The sequence below is a fragment of the Malania oleifera genome, chromosome 4 (assembly GCF_029873635.1).
Source record: "Malania oleifera isolate guangnan ecotype guangnan chromosome 4, ASM2987363v1, whole genome shotgun sequence".
Lineage (NCBI taxonomy): Eukaryota > Viridiplantae > Streptophyta > Magnoliopsida > Santalales > Ximeniaceae > Malania > Malania oleifera.
In genome coordinates this window covers 104,224,105-104,243,510 of record NC_080420.1, presented here as the reverse complement: position 1 = coordinate 104,243,510, position 19,406 = coordinate 104,224,105, and the positions used below count along the sequence as shown (strand labels likewise).

At 33.5% G+C, this 19,406-nt stretch overlaps 1 protein-coding gene across 1 annotated transcript; it reads left to right on the top strand.

Moving 5' to 3' along the window:
* Window positions 1-1,839: 1,839 nt before the first annotated feature.
* LOC131152650 (uncharacterized) lies at window positions 1,840-17,758 on the top strand. The gene is made up of 4 exons (XM_058104435.1): window positions 1,840-2,233; window positions 2,536-2,730; window positions 15,763-15,944; window positions 17,210-17,758. Exons 1-4 carry the CDS (start codon window positions 1,942-1,944, stop codon window positions 17,522-17,524), a joined length of 984 nt encoding a protein of 327 aa, XP_057960418.1. The 5' UTR covers window positions 1,840-1,941; the 3' UTR covers window positions 17,525-17,758.
* Window positions 17,759-19,406: the final 1,648 nt, after the last annotated feature.

The following is a 19,406-nucleotide window of genomic DNA, read 5'->3' as shown; positions in this document are numbered from 1 at the left end:
CAAATATTTTATTTAAAATTAAGAAAAGTATTTACATAATGCTTTAGATAAAAAATAATAAGTATATTTTTTATTATAAAAAAAATCTCAATTTGACCTCTTCCCCTGAAAATATTAATAACTTTATTACTTATAAATTGTAATTTGCTACCTAAAATCTCTGCTATTAAAATTTATTATTTAGAGGGTATATACTTCTAGGTTTATAGTTTCATTTTTAAAATTTATTCTTTAGAAGTTATATAATTATTAATCTAAGTGATACTAGACACTTAACAATAATTTTAGAGCACGTCAAAGGAGTTTACGTAGAGGACGGGCCTTAGATAAATGGTAAGGTTGCTCCTCTTTATGACGATTGATCGTAAGTTTGAGTTCAAGAAAATAGTCTCTTTGCATAAAAAAAATTAGAAGTAAGGTAGCATACACTTTGACGATTCTTTGCATATCCTCACAAAGCCCGGAGCGTTATTATCTAGGGTAATGCCCATAAGAGGAATATTTTATATATTCTATTTTTTAATATATGCTTCATTTATGGATGCATGTTTTGTTTAACATTTGTAATACTATTGCATTTATTTTATTTTATTTTTAATGAAATGGATCTTTTTAGGCGTAACTCTTTATCAATTTAAAATAAAATTTTCAAATGTTGATTTATCTAATGTTATTGAAAATTTTGAGGTCCAAATCTTTATCTATTAAAATAATTTTTGTCTACAAAATTATTTCTATTAATTGTACTTTTATATATGATTTACTTTATTTATACTTTGCTTAATTTATTATTATAGTGCGGGCATAGATGTAGATATCTAAATATAATGTTTGTTTATTTTTTTTAACCAAATCAAAGTTTTTATTTAAGTTTAAACATTAACCTTCACGACATTCTAAATAAAAAATTTATCTGATTTTGATTAAATTTACTTTCTGTATATATCATAAAAAATTATTTCTTTTAAAAATGTTTGATCATCAAAAATATTTTTTGTCAATAAAATGATTTACACTATCAATACTTCTATAAACAATATAGAAATTTGCCTATTTTTAAAATGTGTTTCTTAGATAGAAAATTCAATGAAAAATGAATTTCTTTTTTATTTTTTTTCTTTTCTTTCCTTTCCTTTCCTTTAATCCAAACAAAATCCTTACTCCAAATAAACCTTAAATAAAATCATTTATCTAAACGAAGTTTGAGTGTATTAGAAAATAGTTATTTTTTTTCCTTCTTTTTCGATTGATTGCCTTAAGAAAGAGGATCGTGTTTTTCATTTCGAGCCCTAAAATTATGACTATCGTAAGTTACGTGGCTGCAAGAAAAAATAAACACATGGACCTACATGTCCTCCTCCATTCTCCTACTTCAGAAGCACAATCCAATTATCCTCACCATTTTCATCAAGTGTGAAAAGTATTCCTTTGAGTTGAAAAAGAGAAGAAGTAAGAATAGAAATATTATTGACTTATTTTTAGTTGATCAGTTTTTATTTATTTATTTTACTTGAGTATTGATTTGCTTGATTGCATCTTCAAAAATTACTACATTAGGGCTTAGAAGTTAGTGCCCAAAAAAATTATAATATATCTTTCGTTATATATACAAAAAAAAGATAAAAAAATAAAAAATAAAGCATACCCTCAAGATAATAATATTCACATTTGGTCTTGGAAACATATTTTTAAAATTTAAATTTAAATTTAAATTTATGTAAATTTGCATAAAATATAATATAAAACTATATAATTTTTTTTTTATAAAATAAACACAAATTTAAATTAAAATATAAAATTTATACCCTCAAATACTAATAAAAAACTTGAATGAAATTCAAATATGAAATGTATACGTCTAAGGTTCATGAACTTCCAAAGGCATAAATTCCAAGTCCTCTCTTTCATCTTGACTCATTACAACAATTCATAAACTACACAATGTCGGAGGGAGGAGGCTTGACCGTGCTCGACGGAACTGCCGTCCGAGCCATCGACCCCGCCATCTCGGACTCCGACACCCCTCTCTCCGGAGCCCACCTCCTCGGCCTCGCCGACTCCCTAGCCTCCTCCGCCTTGCTCGGCCTCTCATTGCCCCAAAGCCTCAAGTCCTCCGCCCTCAATCGCCTCCACCTGGACGATGCCATCGCTTTCCATCAGTCTCTCCTCGACCCGCCTCAAGCTGCTTCTTTTCTCCGGCAGTACCTCTCGGCCATCGCCGATGAATTAAACGGTATCCAGTGTTTTTCTTTTCTTTAGCTTTTTTTGGTTGCTGGGGAAATGCGGGGGAATGGTTTTTCTTTTTTATTTTCTCTCTCAAATTTTTTTTAAAAATTTGTTTGAGAATCGATGGAACTAAGCACTTGATGTAAGTATCCGCAATCGTGTTTGGTGAATCCATTGTTTGTGATGTGGGCAATCTAGAATTTGGCGATAAAGTTCATTTTCCCTGACGCTCTTTCGAGCTATGTAGTTTTGGATTATCTTTTGATGAATCGGACATAGCACCTGCTTATGCTTTTGTTTTATGTTCAGATGATCCACTTGTTGTGTCTATTTTGGATGGAAATGCTCTTAGACTCTTTCTAGAGGACGAGGACGATTTTGCTATGTTAGCAGAAAATCTGTTTACGGACTTAGATGTTGAAGATAAGGGAAAGATCAGTAGGAGAGAGATACGGAATGCTCTTGTTCATATGGGTGTTGAAATGGGCGTTCCTCCGTTTTCAGGTTTGCTTCATTTTCATTTCCATTTTTGAAATTAATAGATCATCACGAATTTATTTATTTGAATTAATGGCGAATGGCCTATGGACTTCCGCATGATCTACATGCATTCTGATTTTTTTTTTATCTTCTTGTTCTGTTTTGATATTTAAGATTCCATATGCATATTGAACTCTTCAGCTTTTTCCGATTTACTTTAATTCCAAAATTTTTCAAGGTGAGCTGATGAAGCAATAGATTGTGGAACCTGAACACTCAAGACAATTGTTTTAAAAGACAAATGCATAATGTCAGGCGTTTTAATCCTAATGAGATGAGGCATAAGCTGCGGGGTGTTAAGGCATAAGTCTATTGGGAGTTTTATTTTATAAATTTCATATATTGAAAAAATAAGAAAAATTTTGGAAAATCAAAAACAAAATTTAAAAAGAAAAAAAAAAAAGAAATTCAATTACAATTTTAACCTACTTGTTGATCATTTTAAGCATGCAATATTAAGTTCACTCAAGTAAACCATGCTAAGCAATAAACTTACAAAGACCAAATTGTGTCCATGATCCAAGATATACTCTCAATTGTTTGGTAAGGTTTAGGTTAAGGGGTTTAGAGATTCACTCATATTAGAACATTCCTTAATCTATTCATATGAAAAATCCAACTAATTTTGATGGCCCTAATTTACTAACCAAATCTAACTTAAAACCCAAATGCCCAAAATACATAAGCCTCACCCTCAAAAAAGCAGAAAACATACATTTCACCCAACTGTGTAAGCAATAATGTATTTCAGGGCTTTGGTACTTTAGGCTAAGCATCGTGGAATTTTAGGCACGTTGTCTCGAAGCAAGTCTCAAGGTGAGACCCAATAGCATCTTTAAAACATTGCTCAAGACCAAGGCACTACATTAATTCCCTCAAGTTTAAAAAACAAAGTCTTTGCATCCTTACCTCTCAACTAAGGGAGCTAATTGAAATAGGAAAATTCCAGTTTTATCCTTAGTTAAATGGTTAATAATGTTTGAAACATACAAATCAGATGACTAAATGTAGTCAATTCATGCTGATTCTTTACTAACCAAATACTAGTTAGCAGCTATCAATCCTAGGTCCTAGTTTTTGACATTGATCTTAATATCTTTTGGTAAATAATAATGAATGTTTTTGGAAGAGGGTGACTCTTATCCTTTGATCTTCTTTTGATATTACCATAACAGTTTTTATGTGGCAATAAAATTGCCATTTGGATAATAGTATATTTTTTCTAATGCTCAAAGACAATCCAATCAATATAATATTTTGCTAATGTGTTTGACTAATTGAAAATAAGTAAAAAGTGGGGTTTGATTCTGATCTTTTACTTTATGGAAATTACGCACTGAAAATTCATAAATTAATAAATGAATTAAGAATACTAGAATTGCTATAATCATGCTATGTTTGCTCCGAACACGTATTAAGTACCACATTTTACTTTTCATATTGATTAGATGAAATTATAAGCAAATTTTTTTATCTAATTAATTTGGCCGTTTCACTTACTTAAGCTTCAATGAAATGGTAAATAATATTAAAATGAAGAATATACAGCTTATGGTTGAACATGATCTTTTCAACGCAAGTAATGATTAAAATGAAGTAATCCTACTATTCCTTTTATGCACCAAGTGATGTTGCCAATGCCCCACTAGATGATTGGTTGTGCCTTGTGATCATATGAAGTATGAAGAGTTGAAGAAAAAAAATTGTAAAATGAAGTATAACAGCATTTAAAGTTTAAAATCTTGAAAGAAAATGTACAGTGGTTGATTTAAAGTTTACAGAACCAACATGGATTGTCAGCATAACATGCAATTTTTCATAGGTTAAGACTGCCAATAAAGAAATGAGTGTAGTTTTGACAAAATAAAACATGGAGGGATCAAAGTTCCACGTTTTTATCTTGTCCCAAAGTTGAGTGTATATATAATTTGTCCTATATTTTTAGCTATTCACTTGGCCTGCATGTGTATATTTCAGATCCAAGTTCAATTGATTTGAACATTCTTGTCGTGTTTCAGCTACTGATTGTGCAGTTGTGCTTCTCCTTTTCCCTGTTGAATATGGTGGAAAAATGCTTTGTTTTATTTCTGATATACATTGTTAAAATGTGAGGATCATCATTCTGTTGATGCCTATTTATGTGAATGAAAAGCTGCTGTTCCCTATGCATTTTATTTTTTGCTCAGAATGTTTAAATGTCAAAGAAATAAACAATTTTAGTGATGCTAAGCATAAAATTATGTCAAGTGCTTCAGGAATTTTTAAGAACTTGGAGGAATATTTAGCCTTTTTCTATTAAGGAAAATATAAAAAGTGAGAGTCACATTCAAACTTTTCCACTAAAATGGAAGTATAAGAGGTCTTCAAGTATGCGTTTCTGGCATTAGGTTCCACAGACAATGCAATGCAATCCTGCTTTCTCAAGCACATTTACTTTAAGAAACATTTGACCCCAAGCTTCCTTAAATTGTAGATCCTACTAACTACTTAAAGCATATTTTGCGTTCAGAAACGTTTGTACCCCAAGCTTCCTTAAATTGTAGGATACTTTCTAAATAGTTGCTTTAAACATTAAAAAATACAACTTGGAGTTCTAGTGCTGTAATTGTGTAAGGGGTATATCCTAAAGACAGATTTTATAAAATAAAGCACTATTTCTCCTTAAAGGAATAAAATCACATTGCTATAATTATAACTTCCTCACATGCACACGAGTTCTTTTCTTTGAGGCGATTTGGTATTATTTCTATTTATTTTACAGTGAAAAAATAAGTGATGATAATTTGTTTATCTGCATTGCTAGTTTTAAATCTTGTTGATGGCTCTTCATTGTTGTGGCAACAATTGAAAATTAGATTTTTCAGTTTTTCACTTGTTGTACTTGTGAGAATTCTTCAATAGACAAAATTGTTGAAAGACTTCCATGGGTTAAATCATTGTGTACATAGTTTTTTAAATGATGAAAATTTAAAATAAAATTTTCTTGTGAAAATTTAAAATAAAATAAAATGAAAATAAATATATCTTTAAAATTTCTAAAAAATTATAATTTTTTTTAAAATATTCAAAAAATACTTTCATCATTTTCAACCTTCATAGATAGTAAGATTGTTTTAGAGTAAGAGAGTTTAAAAATATAATTATTAAGTAATTCTTATTTTTATTCTTATATCTTATATTTGCACTCTTTAATGCCTTTATTATCTTGATCATATTTTAATGGTTCAAGCTTTTAATATTCCTAACATTTGATTTATTAAGCTTAATGGTACCAATCAGTTGCTTACCACTTGATAATGAATGGTGATTGAAGTATAGTATGATAATTAATTGTTATTTATTGAAGCACAAAATGAACATTAGTTCAATCAAGTTAAACTATGTTTCAGTTTTTTGGATATAACCAAATTTGTTGCTATTTACAATTTTTAGCTTGTGTTTCCAGTTTTAACTTTTCATTTCTCATAATTGCTCACCTTCTTGCCTTCATGAATTTTCCTTTCGTAATATTAGTTTATTTGCATGATCTCCTTGATAACCTTGTGAATCTTGCCATTCTTAGTTTTTTCCTTTAAATGTATTCAGTACTTGAATATTGCTTGTCATAACGTGTTCGTTCCACTTACAAATAAATATTTTTATTAAATAGGTTTTGTAGATTTTTGTATGTGGGCATAGTTGTTTGAATTGTATGATTCTCGATTCAAATTGTATGATTCGTATTGAGTAGGGCTAAAATTTATTTGAATCTCGTGGGTGAATCATTGAATGATGTGAATAGTGGGTGAATCCTAGAATCGTACAAATCTTAAGATTGAGTTTGTCCTTGATCTAGTTGGATCCTACCGCATCAAAACCCACTCAAAGCCTTCAAACATGTTTTTTTTTGGATGATGACATTCCATTTGTTGTTTATGCGAGTTCAGAAGAGAAGAAAAGAGTCTGTTGACCTTCTCATTTTGCGCCTCTATTTTCTGCTGAGATGTTTGAGAAGAAAACCTGTATCAGTAGAAGAAAAACCAGCCTACCCATTTGCCATTGAGAAGAAAGCTGGTTGATCAGGGTGGGTGAGCTTCTAGTTGCCTTCTATAGTGCTTAAATTTTTTAATTTTAATTTTTAAAAATTTTTATCAGTTTTGTTTATCTTTTTTATTTACATTTTCTTCTTGTTCTTTTAGTGTTAGAGAAGGCCTATGTATTAAAAATGGTTTTTTTTTTAAAATTTTTTTTATTAAGCACCATGAAGTTCGTTTTTTTTATTCATTCCCTTAAAAACCATAAAGTTCAAATTTTATTGTTATTTCTTGATTCCTCCCCTTATTATTTCTTTTTTTCCAAAAAAGCATATACATATTTTCTTTATTGTTAAAAACATGTTAGACTTGCACCACACTTAAAATTTCATTTTTTTTCAATTTTTTTTCTTGAATCCCATCTTTCTCTAGTGTATCTTATACTCTCTTAGACTTGGTGCTTAGTTTTGACTGTTAAGCTTCTAGTTTATCAATCCATATTTGTTGAAATTTTAATATATTTCAAAGTTAAACTTGATGATGAAGAAATAAATAGTACTTTTAGACTTTGATACCTTGGATTTATTATTCAAGCTGAAGGAGAATTTGAAGATGATGTAATGCATAGAGTTAAAGCAGGTTGGGTAAAATGGAGAAGTGTTTCAAGTGTGCTTTGTGGTGATAGAATATCCTTAAAATTAAAAGGGAAGTTTTTTAGGACTGCTATAAGACCAACTTATGCTATATGAATCAGAATGTTGGGCAATGAAGAAACAAAATATCCAAAAAGTAAAAGTTTCTGAGATGAGAATGCTTAGATGGACGAGTCGTACAACACTGAAAGATAAATTAAAGAATGAACATATTCGCGATAAGTTAGGTGTAGCTCCTATGGAAGATAAGATAAGGGAGGGGCAACTCAGATGGTTTGGGCACTTGCAACGTAGGCCACATTGTGCGCCAGTGAGGAAGAGTTAGTTACTGTGGGGGGCAGTAAAAGGGGTAGGGATAGACCTAAAATAACTTGGAATGAGATAGTAAGGATTTAATAGCCTTGAATTTGTCAAAAGTAATGGTCCATGATTGCATAAATTGGCAGAAAAGGATTCATATAGCCGACCCCACCTAGTGGGACTTGAGGCTTGGTTTTGTTGTCGTTGTTGTTGTTGCTGCTGTTTGTTGTACACATATGCATGTCATTTGGAATCAAAATTTCAAATTTTGTACCGAATCTTATGATTCAATTTGGTTCTCAATTCATGAAATTAGGATTCTGATTCACGATATGAATCTTTATTTGACAACTATGTGCATGGGTATACATATCTTGAACTCGAATTTCTTTAGTATTTGCATCAAAGTGCAAACTACCTTTTAATTTTTCACCTAGATTCAAGCTGGTCCTGTAACCCCTGTCCCCAGTGGTCTGGGGGCCTCATGCAGTGGCTAATCCTGGCTCATAGATTTTTATACCTCCTTTCAACTTGGTTTTATGTCTAGATTTTTTACTTAGAATTTTTTTTGTGTACAATGCCTTCTAGTTAGTTGAATAGTTATGTTAAATATGGTGTAAGAAAATGCACTGAACTGTATCAACTATGGTTAAACTACATTGTCTGTATCTCTAATTCATTTGGAATTCTGGATAGACACATTGCACGTCTACCAACCATGAATTTGACAGACACCCTAGGTGTATATCTCACCATAACTTTCGACTAATTCACTAGTACAACAATGTGCTTGAATCTTAGTTTTCCTTGTGTCTTGCATATTACCTGCATTTGTCATGTTAGTTCAATGCAACACCATCATGGTCCTTATCAAATGCTGCAGGTCTTCTGCGTCCAAAACAAGAGCAATTTTTTAACGAAGCATCATGTTCATATTAGGAATGGCCGCTGCATGCTAGTCAAGGTTGTATGCTGTTTAAGGTTCATAAATTACCTTACAAGCATATCTATATCTTGTGGAGAAAATGAACATATCAATCATTCTGCTTTATTATAATACCATTACTCGAAATGTTTAAATTCTGTGAGCCTTAATTTTCTCACAAATTTTTGCAGCATTAACTTATCCATCATTACACACAATGACAAACTATCATTCAAAATGGATTTAATTTACTTTTTTCGTTTTTCGTGATGTTATCGATGAGCATGCATCTGCTTTGTAAATTCTAAAGCTACTGCATCTTTTTTCATATTAAGCCACCTATAATATGTGGCAGTATTATTAAAATGTTATGACTTGAATGTGTCTGTACATATTTTAAGTAATTGATTCACTTGCTCAGAGTAAGATGGGAGGTAGCTTTTAATGTCATGTTTGGTTTGCGGAATAGGATGGCTTAGGAGACGAATAGAATGAAAATTTGAATGGGCAGGCATGACAAAATCAAGTGATAAACTCGGTTCCATTCTGCTCAATTCTATTCCATTCCTATGTGCTGTGTAGTAAGTAAAAAAACGAAATTGATGTAGATTCCAAGATTTTATCATATCAGTAAATTTTTTCAGATGTACATGACTGTCCTTTAGAATGCTGGTTTTTTAACCGCAAATATCCAATAATTTTGGCTTGATCCTGTTCATAGTAGTCAAAAGTGCGCCTGAGGCATGCCTAGGCGCGAGGCGCAATGGGGTGACAGGGCTAGCGCCTCATCAGGGCTGAGGCGAGGCAACCTTCAAGAGGTGCACTGGCCACTGAGGCTCCAGGCGCAGTGAGTCACGTCTCAGATATCTGACCCTTTAACTTCTTTTTTTTTTTTTAACCTTTTAAGAAAGAAAACATAGCCTGACTCAAACCAGCCCTAGCCCTAGCCAGAGGCTTCGACTCAAACCAGCAGGTCCAGGCTTCGTCTTTGAGCCTTTGAACCAACATGAAACCAGCGGTCTAGGCTTTGTGTTCAAGGTTCGAGCCTTCAAACCAGCACAATCTTCTTCCTCAAGCCTTCGAACCAGCACGAAACACTTTCATCTTCAAGCCTTCGCAAGAGCCCTTTGTCTTTGAGGTTCAAGCCTTCAAACCAGCATGACCTTTGTTTTTGAGTCTTCGAGCCTTTCGCCAGCACGAGAGCCTTTGCCAAAGCCTTTGAACAAGCGAGAGGCTTCGAGCCATTGAGTCGTCATCGTCAGTCTTTATGATTCGTCAGGCTGCTTCAAACTAATAAGTCTTCTTCTTCTTTTTCTTCTTCTTTAGTATTTTGCTATTGTTGTTGCCTTCTTCTTCTTCTTCTTCTTCAGCTCTGCTTCTTCTTTTTCAGTTCCTATTCTGCTTCTTCTCCTTCTTCTTCAGTTCTTTTTCTGCTAATTCCTTTTCAGTTCTTCTTCTTGCTGCTGCTGCTTGCTGGTGGCTAGCAGGCTGCCACTGCACTTGGCAAGTTATAGATTAACTTGCATTAAGCCACTATGTTGATGCTTTTGGGCCTTCGGCCTGACATTTTTGTTTCCTTTCTAATTTGAAGCTTGTACTCTTGCATGTGTGATTACTTATGTTGAACTATGTTTGTTTCACTTGGAACTTGGTACTAATTGTCATAATTTCTATGTGTTAATGTTTTGGTATTGAATATTTGGCATTTTAAATTATAATATTACTATTGATGTGTTTTCATAAATCAATTAACCATCAAAGAGGCATTGTGCACAAATTTAATCATTTTGCGCCTCACCTTTGTGAGGCGAGTGCCTTCGCCTCTCGCCTTGGCTCCAAGTATCCTTTGCGCCTCAATGTGCCTTGCGCCTTTGACTACTCTGATCCTGTTTAGAACTTGCAGTGGGATTGTTGCACTTAAGGAATTCATTTAAAATCATTGGTGTGTGGAGTATGCTTTTTACAGTGCTGGCAAACATCTGATTTATTGGGCTACACTGCATTGTTTTAAACTGAATTTGCATGAGGATATAGGTGTTTTCTTTTTCCTTCAAATTCTAGACACCTGTAATTTGCTCTCAAGAACTTACATTATGTTTGATCTATGTAATTGAATTGAAGTAGAAAAGGAAATGAGGTAGGGATGGAATAGCAATGGGATTGCAATTACTGTACTGATACAGAATGATTGTCAGAATCACAGTTTCAATTGTTTTCCAACTTCTGATATTTTCAATGATGGTTACAATGGAACGATTCAAATGAAATCATTTTTCAAAAATGCCCCTTAGCAGAATTGTATAATTTTTTAATTTTTGTTGAAGTATTTGATTTCAATTCTACCTTTTATTGAAAGTTTCTGCATTTTCTGATTTATAATTTTTTTAAGAAACGTAATAATAACAATAATAATTTGAATAATGCATTTTGTTAGTCCTTTCCATTCCAATGTTTTTTTTTCTGTTAATGGCTGTAATGGAATGAAAAATAAGCCATTTCTCAAAATTCCCGTATTGCAGAATTATTAAATTTTGTAATCTTTCAAGTGTATGACTTCAATTCAACTATTTTTTTTTTGAAAAATTTTGCATTGTAATTTTTTTAAATAATAATAATTAATTATTGTTATTATTCTTATTCTTATTCTTACTGTTGTTGCTGCTGCTGTTATTATTATTATTGTTGTTGTTCATTGTTGCCATTGATAGTGGCACACTAAAGAGACGGTAAGAGATGGAATCACTGCTCTTTTTAATGGCAGAATTAGTTCCCCAGCTCGAATGCGATTTTTCCATTGTTTATGTAAACCAAAGATTGGAAATTGAATCAGGGTTTGAATTTCGATTCCATTCCAGTCTTTATTCCATGAACCAAACATAAGGTTACTGCAGTTTTTTGCTGCATCATTCCTGACATTATGCATGTGAAAAAAGGGTTTCTATCAAGTCCATGCTCTACTTGCACTTGCATAAGATGATGCATATGGATGGCAATGATGGATCTAGGATTTTTAATTCAAATGAGGCAAGATCAAACTCAAGCACAAAATTATAGAGTAAGGCCATTCTATGGGAATGGAGGGCACAATTCAATTTTATGTTTTCTTGTGGGCATTTGTAACTTTTTTTTTAATATTTATTTATTAATTATTTTGGGGGGTGAAAGGGGGGGGGGGGGGGGTGGGTTTTGAAAGACATTAACCTCCTCTATGGTTTGCCAAAAAGATGCAAACCACCCCTAGCATTTTAAAAATTCTAGAGACCTCCTTGGGCATATAATTTCCCGGACACTTATAACCCGTTTACCGGTTCACTGTCAAGCAGCCAATAAAAGAAACTGACATTCCCTATGATTTGCTGGAAAGACGTGGGAGCTCCCACGGCCCATAGATCTTCCTACCTCCATTTCTTTATTTCAGGAAAGAATAAGGGTGTACAAAAATTACCAAAAAACTGAAAACTGGACTGAAACTGAACCATTTGATATTTTGGTTCGGTTTTCTGGTTACAGTTTTTGGTTTGGGTTTGTCAATTTTTGAAAATCAGTTTTCAGTTTCTTTTTTACTAGTAAACCGAACTAAAAAAACCAAAAACCAAAATATTAATGTACTAGTTATATTTCAAATATTATGTTCTATATTAGTACAATAATACTTAATTATTTCTGTTAGTTCTGAACATTATTCACTAAAATAGATTATTTTTTGCATTCGTATTATTAATATAATTAATTGCATTCAACAATTTTTAAAATTTGAAAAGGAGCATTTAACTATTTATAGATGTGGATGAGGGCCATTTCCTCTTCCATAAACGATGTGGCAAAAGTGGTTCCATACTTTCTAGACTCCTAGTTCCCTTTCCCATTCCCGTGTGTCTTCAATCTTCACAAACCACAACCCACGAGGCAGTGTAAGCTGTGCACTGCAGCAATCCTCTTTTGTCCCACATTGAGTGAATAGAAAACTTGAGCACGCTTCTTTCATCTGCATGGGGTTGGGTGGAGGTAACAATTTCAGCTGGGCTGTGGAACTGTGTTTTAAGGGGAAGTTAGAATTCCCCTTCAAGCCCAAAGTTATTATTTATCTTTTTCAATTTCTGAGTTAAAAATACTTTATTAAATGGTTGCAAAACCAAACCAAATCGGTAAAACAGGTTAACTGTTTATAACCGAACTGCGGATATTGGTTTGGAAATTTTTAGAACCGATAATTCGGTTTAGTTATTGGTTTAGGGTCAAACGAAACTGATGAGAACCGATTACACCCCTAGAAAAGAACAATATTTCTGAACATAGATTATATATGCTGAATAGCTAAAATACTAGTGCCCAACAGTGGACCCAAATCTGAAGGCAGTGCAATATTGAAGGAATAATCTCCAGACAGAACTAGTGCTAGATTACATATACTATGAGAACAATTTGAATCACAAGGACTAAGGTTGGTGGTTCAGCGACTGGCTTTGAATTTGACAATGCTCCCTTTAATAGAAAAGATGGCTTCCAATAATGGCTGCTTCCTTGAACAATTTTCAAGGGTTTTTTTTTTCTCAAACAACAGTGATTAACTTATCATCTATCTATAATCTATTCATAATTATGTTCCTAAGTTGTTCTTAAATAACAATTTTCAAGTGCTTTGGATTTGACAGTGCTCCCTTTAGTAGAGAAGATGGCTTCCAATAATGGCTGCTTCCTTGAACAATCCAAGGGTTATTTTTTTCTCAAACAACAGCAATTGACTTATGACCTATCTATATTCTATTCATAATATTTCCGTAACTTGTTCTTACATCCCAATTTTCAAGTCCATTTCTATCTATATGCCCATAATTGTTCATGCAGATTATACTGCATAATCCAGATCTGTTCATGCAGAAAATGAAAGTCCATTTTTTATTCCAAACTATATTCCATAATCAATTATTCACTTTGAACAGTCAGGAATTTCTTCTTGATCTGCATTCTGCACATATATGTAAATGAGGTTTCCAGCAAAAATAATACATTGATTAGTGTTGTATGCGTCTAATATAATGTTGGTACCATGAAAATTATATGGTACTGTTAAAAGCTTGATATACATTGTTGGCCCACAAATTAAGCTTTAAGGTAAAGTAGTAATCTAACATGGTATCAAAGCTGATCACCATGAGGTCCTGGGTTCTAGTTTTGTTGCTCGCGTTTATTGCTTGGTGTTTAAAAAAATTATTGTGTTACCTATCATGGGTATTATTTATTATGTGTTTATCTCTCCATTGCTGTTGGGTTGCATGTGCAGGGGAGTGTTAAAAGCTTGATATACATTGTTGGCCCACAACTTAATAGCTTGAGCTTTTAGGTAAAGTGGTAATCTAACAGGTACCATGCTTGCTAATGGGGCATGGTTGGCGGTTGTAAACACCACTGGTAAGCATGGTACTAACAATTTGTTCATGTTGCATTTGAGAGTCCCCACCAAATCCAAAAGTAAAGCACCTGGAGCAAGCATGGTAACATATCATGGCATGGTAAAACATATGTTATTAATTAGCGTGTTTTAGCATGTTGGAATAGTTGTGCAAGTTATGGCCACACTTTTGAGATAGAGAGGTGGGACAACTGTGGCACTCCATGAAAGCCTAATTAAGTGCCTTCTCTTTAACCTTAACAGTGTCAAGGGCACAAGAGTGCTAAATAGTCAATTTTTTTTAATGCATAATTCAGATTTTGTTTGGCTACTTGATAATAAAACTTGTTAAGTGGGTATTAGTATCTCTAAAATCAAATGTTCAAATAGATCTATGGAAGTTTTGTGTCTGTCTTCGGACAATGGTTTTTTTTTTTTGGGAGGGGGGGGGGGGGTTGGTTGCAACTGTTAAAGAGGATCACTATAGGTCCCTTTCCCTCATCCCCCTTGCTGTTTCTGGATGGTCTGGAGGGAAAGGAATGGTAGTGCTTTTGAGGAAACATTTTTCCCTCTGCAGGTATCAAAGATTGTTGGTTAGCTATGATTTCTAATTGACACACTAAGATGATTGGGAGGGACATTTATGTAATCTTGGTTTTCTTGACACCATACATTGATGTTGTATTGTTTTCATTTTTTCCATTCTGCTTTGTGCTTGGATGGCATCCCTTGATGCCTTTTTCCTTCATTATTAAATTGCCCTTTTGCTGATAGAGAAAAAAATTATAGGTCCCTGATGTGGCACATTTCATACCAATACCAACTATGCATGCAGTGCAGGATGTTATCAAAATTAATGTTCTTCAAAACATGCCAGTCAGGGACAAATGCTAATAACCACAGGCCAAGCCCATAGAATCAGGACTCTTCTATCCTCTTGCACTGTCGCCTAGGTCCACTCCTAGTATGTGGGCACGTCAGGCCTGCAGTGTGATTATGCTCGATGAATCGCTTCTGTCTTTACCATGCATGCATATCAAACTCATTTACATCATTGTAGTTTTCTAGCTGCATGTGCTTCATCTATGTTTGCAGTTATTGGTTGCATTGATTTTATGTGGCTGTGAAGGCTTGAGAAATAAAGATTCTCAAAATTGAATTTTTACCTTCTGTTATTTCTCTTCCTCTTTTTTCGTCATTGAAGATGATGTCTTTATTTTTAATACGTCTTGCATTCACTGCTTCCCATGAATATTTTGGTTTTCATCAAGAAATTGTTAGTCTTAAATGATTTTCAGGTGTCTAAGTTAAACCATGAGCGGTTAGGTTGCTCCTTTATGACCAGTTGGTCATAGGTCCAAGTCCAAGGAAAAAACCTCTTTGCATAAAATCAGGGGTAAGGCTGCATACACTGTGACAATCCTCCCCCTACCCTTGCAAAGCGGGAAGTCTTGTGGCCGGAGGACGCCCTTTGAGTTCAACCATGAACTAAAACTAAAGGCTCAGTATCCCTTTCTTTTTACTTTTCTTTAGAATCAGGTTCAGTTCCATTGTCAATTTCCCTACCTGTTGTTCCAAGATCTAGATACCTGCATAGAGCTTAGCCCTTCAACCCTCGATGGTTACTTGATACTTCAGCGTGTTTTAAATTCCATTGTTGTTCAAAAGTGTAGTCTGTGATATGAAGTTTATGACATGCAATGTGTGGTGGAACAGAATTTCCTCTGTTAAATGACATAATAAAGAAACATGGAGCTGATGAAGGAGGAGAATTAGGTCAAGCACAATTTGCACAATTGCTTCAGCCTATTCTACAAGAATTAGCAGACACTTTGTCCGTGAAGCGCATTCTTGTCATCCAGAACCTCAAGATCATTAATGGCTCTAAGCTGAGAAAGGTAGTTTTTCTATCTTTATTTTGGTCTCTTAAGTAATTATCTATATTCAAATATCAATTTGGGCAACCTGTTCCTTGAAGTGCACTTTGTTTTGTGAGCTAATTAACTGTAATTTTTTAAATAGTACACTTGATGATATCTCGATGGTGAGCCTTAACCCACTAGTGAGGGCATTATGCCCAAACCTGAAGAATTTAGGAAACATCCTTCCCAAATCTGGTGGCAAGGTTTTGTGCATATGCTCCCCACACCCCCGATACGGGATGCAAAACTTGTTCATTAGGGCATTGCATTATTACACTACTACTACTACTGCTGCTGCTGCTACTACTACTACTACTACTAGTGAGGGCATTATGCCCTAACCTGAAGAGTTAAAGGAAACATCCTTCCCAAATCTGGTGGTAAGGTTTTGTGCATATGCTCCCCACACCCCTGATTAATGATGCACAAAATTGTGCATTGGGGCATTACTACTACTACTACTACTATTACTAGTGCATTGGATGTTGCATTATTATTATTGTTGTTGTTGTTGTTATTCTTTTGCATTGGATGTTGTATTATTATTATTATTGTTGTTACTACTATTGCATTGGATGTTGCATTATTATTATAATTATTGTTGTTGTTGTTATTATTCTTTTGCATTGGATGCTGCATTATTATTATTATTATTGTTGTTGTTGTTATTATTATTATTACACTTGATGTTTGATAATATGTTGAGTTTCTTGTTTTGTTGTTGTTGTTATTATTATTATACTTGATATTTGATAATGTGTTGCGTTTCTTGTTTTCCCCCTTCTTTTTTATCTTTCCTTGCTACTTCACTTTTATTGATGGAGATCTGTTGAGGATTTAGGAAAATTGCAATTGTAGCTCCTTTATATAAACTGGGAATAATGATGATGTAACTTGTTAGTGTAAAATTCCAACACAAGTCTGAAAGGGTATCAGTGTTTATTTATTTTTGTAAAGAAAGAATATGCTGTCATTCTTGAATTATTTGGAATGATCCAAGAAATTTTGTGTTTTGTTTGGTAAATATTTACAATATTTATGGTTGTTGATTCATTAACTATTAAATTGTAGGGAAAAAAAAAGCTACATTAGTTTTTCAAATTAAAATTGGGGTATAGTTTGGAACTTTCTCTAGGAAATCTGATAACTTACTCATTGGGCGTCAATGGAACATAGAAAAATTCAATGCTAAAATGTAGCTTTTGTTTTCTACAATTTCTGAAGTCTCTACATTAATGCAGCTTTTAGCAGATGAGAAGAAATTGGATGATGTTGTAGAGAGTATATTGCGCGAAGAGCATAATGGAGTGGATGCACAACAGAGTACACAGCTGATTAGGGGTTTCCTAGAGAAAAAGGGTAGGGAGCTGGGTTTGCCACCATTGGAAGCCAATGAAGCAGTGGTTCTCCTTTATGATGCTGTATTTGCAGAAATTGATAATAAAAAAAGTGGAGAATTAGAGAAGGCTGAATTTGCAGTTCTTGTGAAGGAGATCCTTCAAAAATTTGCAGAGCAGCTTGAAGCCAATCCAATTTTTCATGATCTTGAAAATTGAGGGAGGCAAGTTAATGTGGCATATTTTATTATATTTACCTGCTCAGCGAGCTTTTTTGTTACTGTTTCTGTCCCTGTTCTTGTTTTTCTGTTTTATTTTCTATGTTTTATGAATTTTTTTCTTTGGTTTTTTTACAGCACTACACTGCCTCCCCCCCCCCCCCCCCGCCCCCAAAAAAAAAAAATATTACGTCGATTTGTCCCTTAAATAAAACTTGAACAATTTTTAGGTGCATTTTGATGTTCAATCCAATATTGGCTGTGTTATTTAATGATGTTTTTTCAATGTGATATTAAGTATATGTCTATCACATTGAATAGTTCCATAGAATAGGAATGGTACCCATCAAAGTGGGTACTGGTGGACTCCAAAGTGCCGTGGCTAGAGTAGCATTTTAGACTTACCAATTACTGATTTTTGATGTGCGGTTACCATTTGAATTTGGGGGTGCTTTTGAATAGTGAAAGGAAATGAGAAAGGATATTGTGTTTGTGTAGTTTCTGCCATTTCCTTAAAATGCTTGCTTATTTCAAAGGAAACAGAATGAGTTTTATAATTGTCTTAAGTTATTCGCACCTTCCAAACTCCCAAATAAAAAAGAGAATAAGTAATGTCTTTAGAAATTATACAAAGCACCCAAACAAGAGGAAGTAATTAGCTGTCTGTCTTTTTATTTGGGAGCTGATCATAGATTTTAATTTGTATGATAAATAGAAATCCTGTATTTGTATGTGGGTTGACTGAGAATGGCTAGGAAATCAATGCCAGCTTGAGAAGTTCTTTGGGGAGTTCGTGGAGGTCTGTTTGCCAAACTTATCCTATTTGAAGTGGGGAGGGATTCCCGGATTTGTTTTTGGAAAGACTCATTACGTGTGAATAATTTATTTATTTTCCCTCACTTTTCCGTTTCTTTTTAGATTGTGCTTCGAGTTGAAAAGATTTCTATGTGGACAATGAAGTAGCTTTTTGGTCTCTTGGATTCTTCATTTTAGGAGATCCTAAATGATAGGAAGATAGTGGAGTTGTCTTCCTCGTTCATTTTGAACAATTGCAAATTATCTTTGGGGGTGTCTGATTGCAAATCATTCTTTTAAGACTTATTCAAACTCTCCTTTTCCTCTTTATCCTGTTATTTGAAAGGTTAAAGTTTGTCCAAAAATTACAGCTGACTGCTTGATTTTTGTTGCTTACCAAAGTTAATACCAATAATCTGTTGCAGATTAGGAGACCTTTGAAAGCTCTCTTTATAGATGTTTGCATGCTTCTTTGTTGGGATTCTGAAACAACCCATCATCTCTTTTTTCAATTCTGAGTTTGCATGGAGGATTGGAAATAAATTGTGCGGTATTATGGAAGGGAATTGGTTATGCCCCTGTTTAGTGGAAGACTTGTTAGTGACTTCTTTTGCTGGATTTGGAAGGAGGAGGGATAGGGCAGCTCTATTGAAGTGCTGCAAACATATAATGTGGCAGATATTTTTGGGAAGAAGTTGAATTCATCTTTGGTGTGGGGAAATATTAATCTTTTACCTCTTTATGGTCGGTTTGATTTGGAACTTTCAGGATTAGCTTTCAAGATTTAAATAGGGATTGGAAAACTGGCTGGCTTGATATTTTTATTTGCCAAACTTATTCTATTTTCACCCCCTACATCAAATGTATGTGTTCATAATATTTTTAAAATTTTATGCACTACATGCATTTTTTTTATAAATATTATATTATTCATATAAATTTATCTATACTTGTCAATATGTTGAACAAATAATATAAAATAATGTGTTAAATTATGATATTTTTATTCAAATTAATTTTTGATATATATATATATATATATATATATACCCGCCTCGAATTCTACTAATAAAGTTTAAAATCTCAGA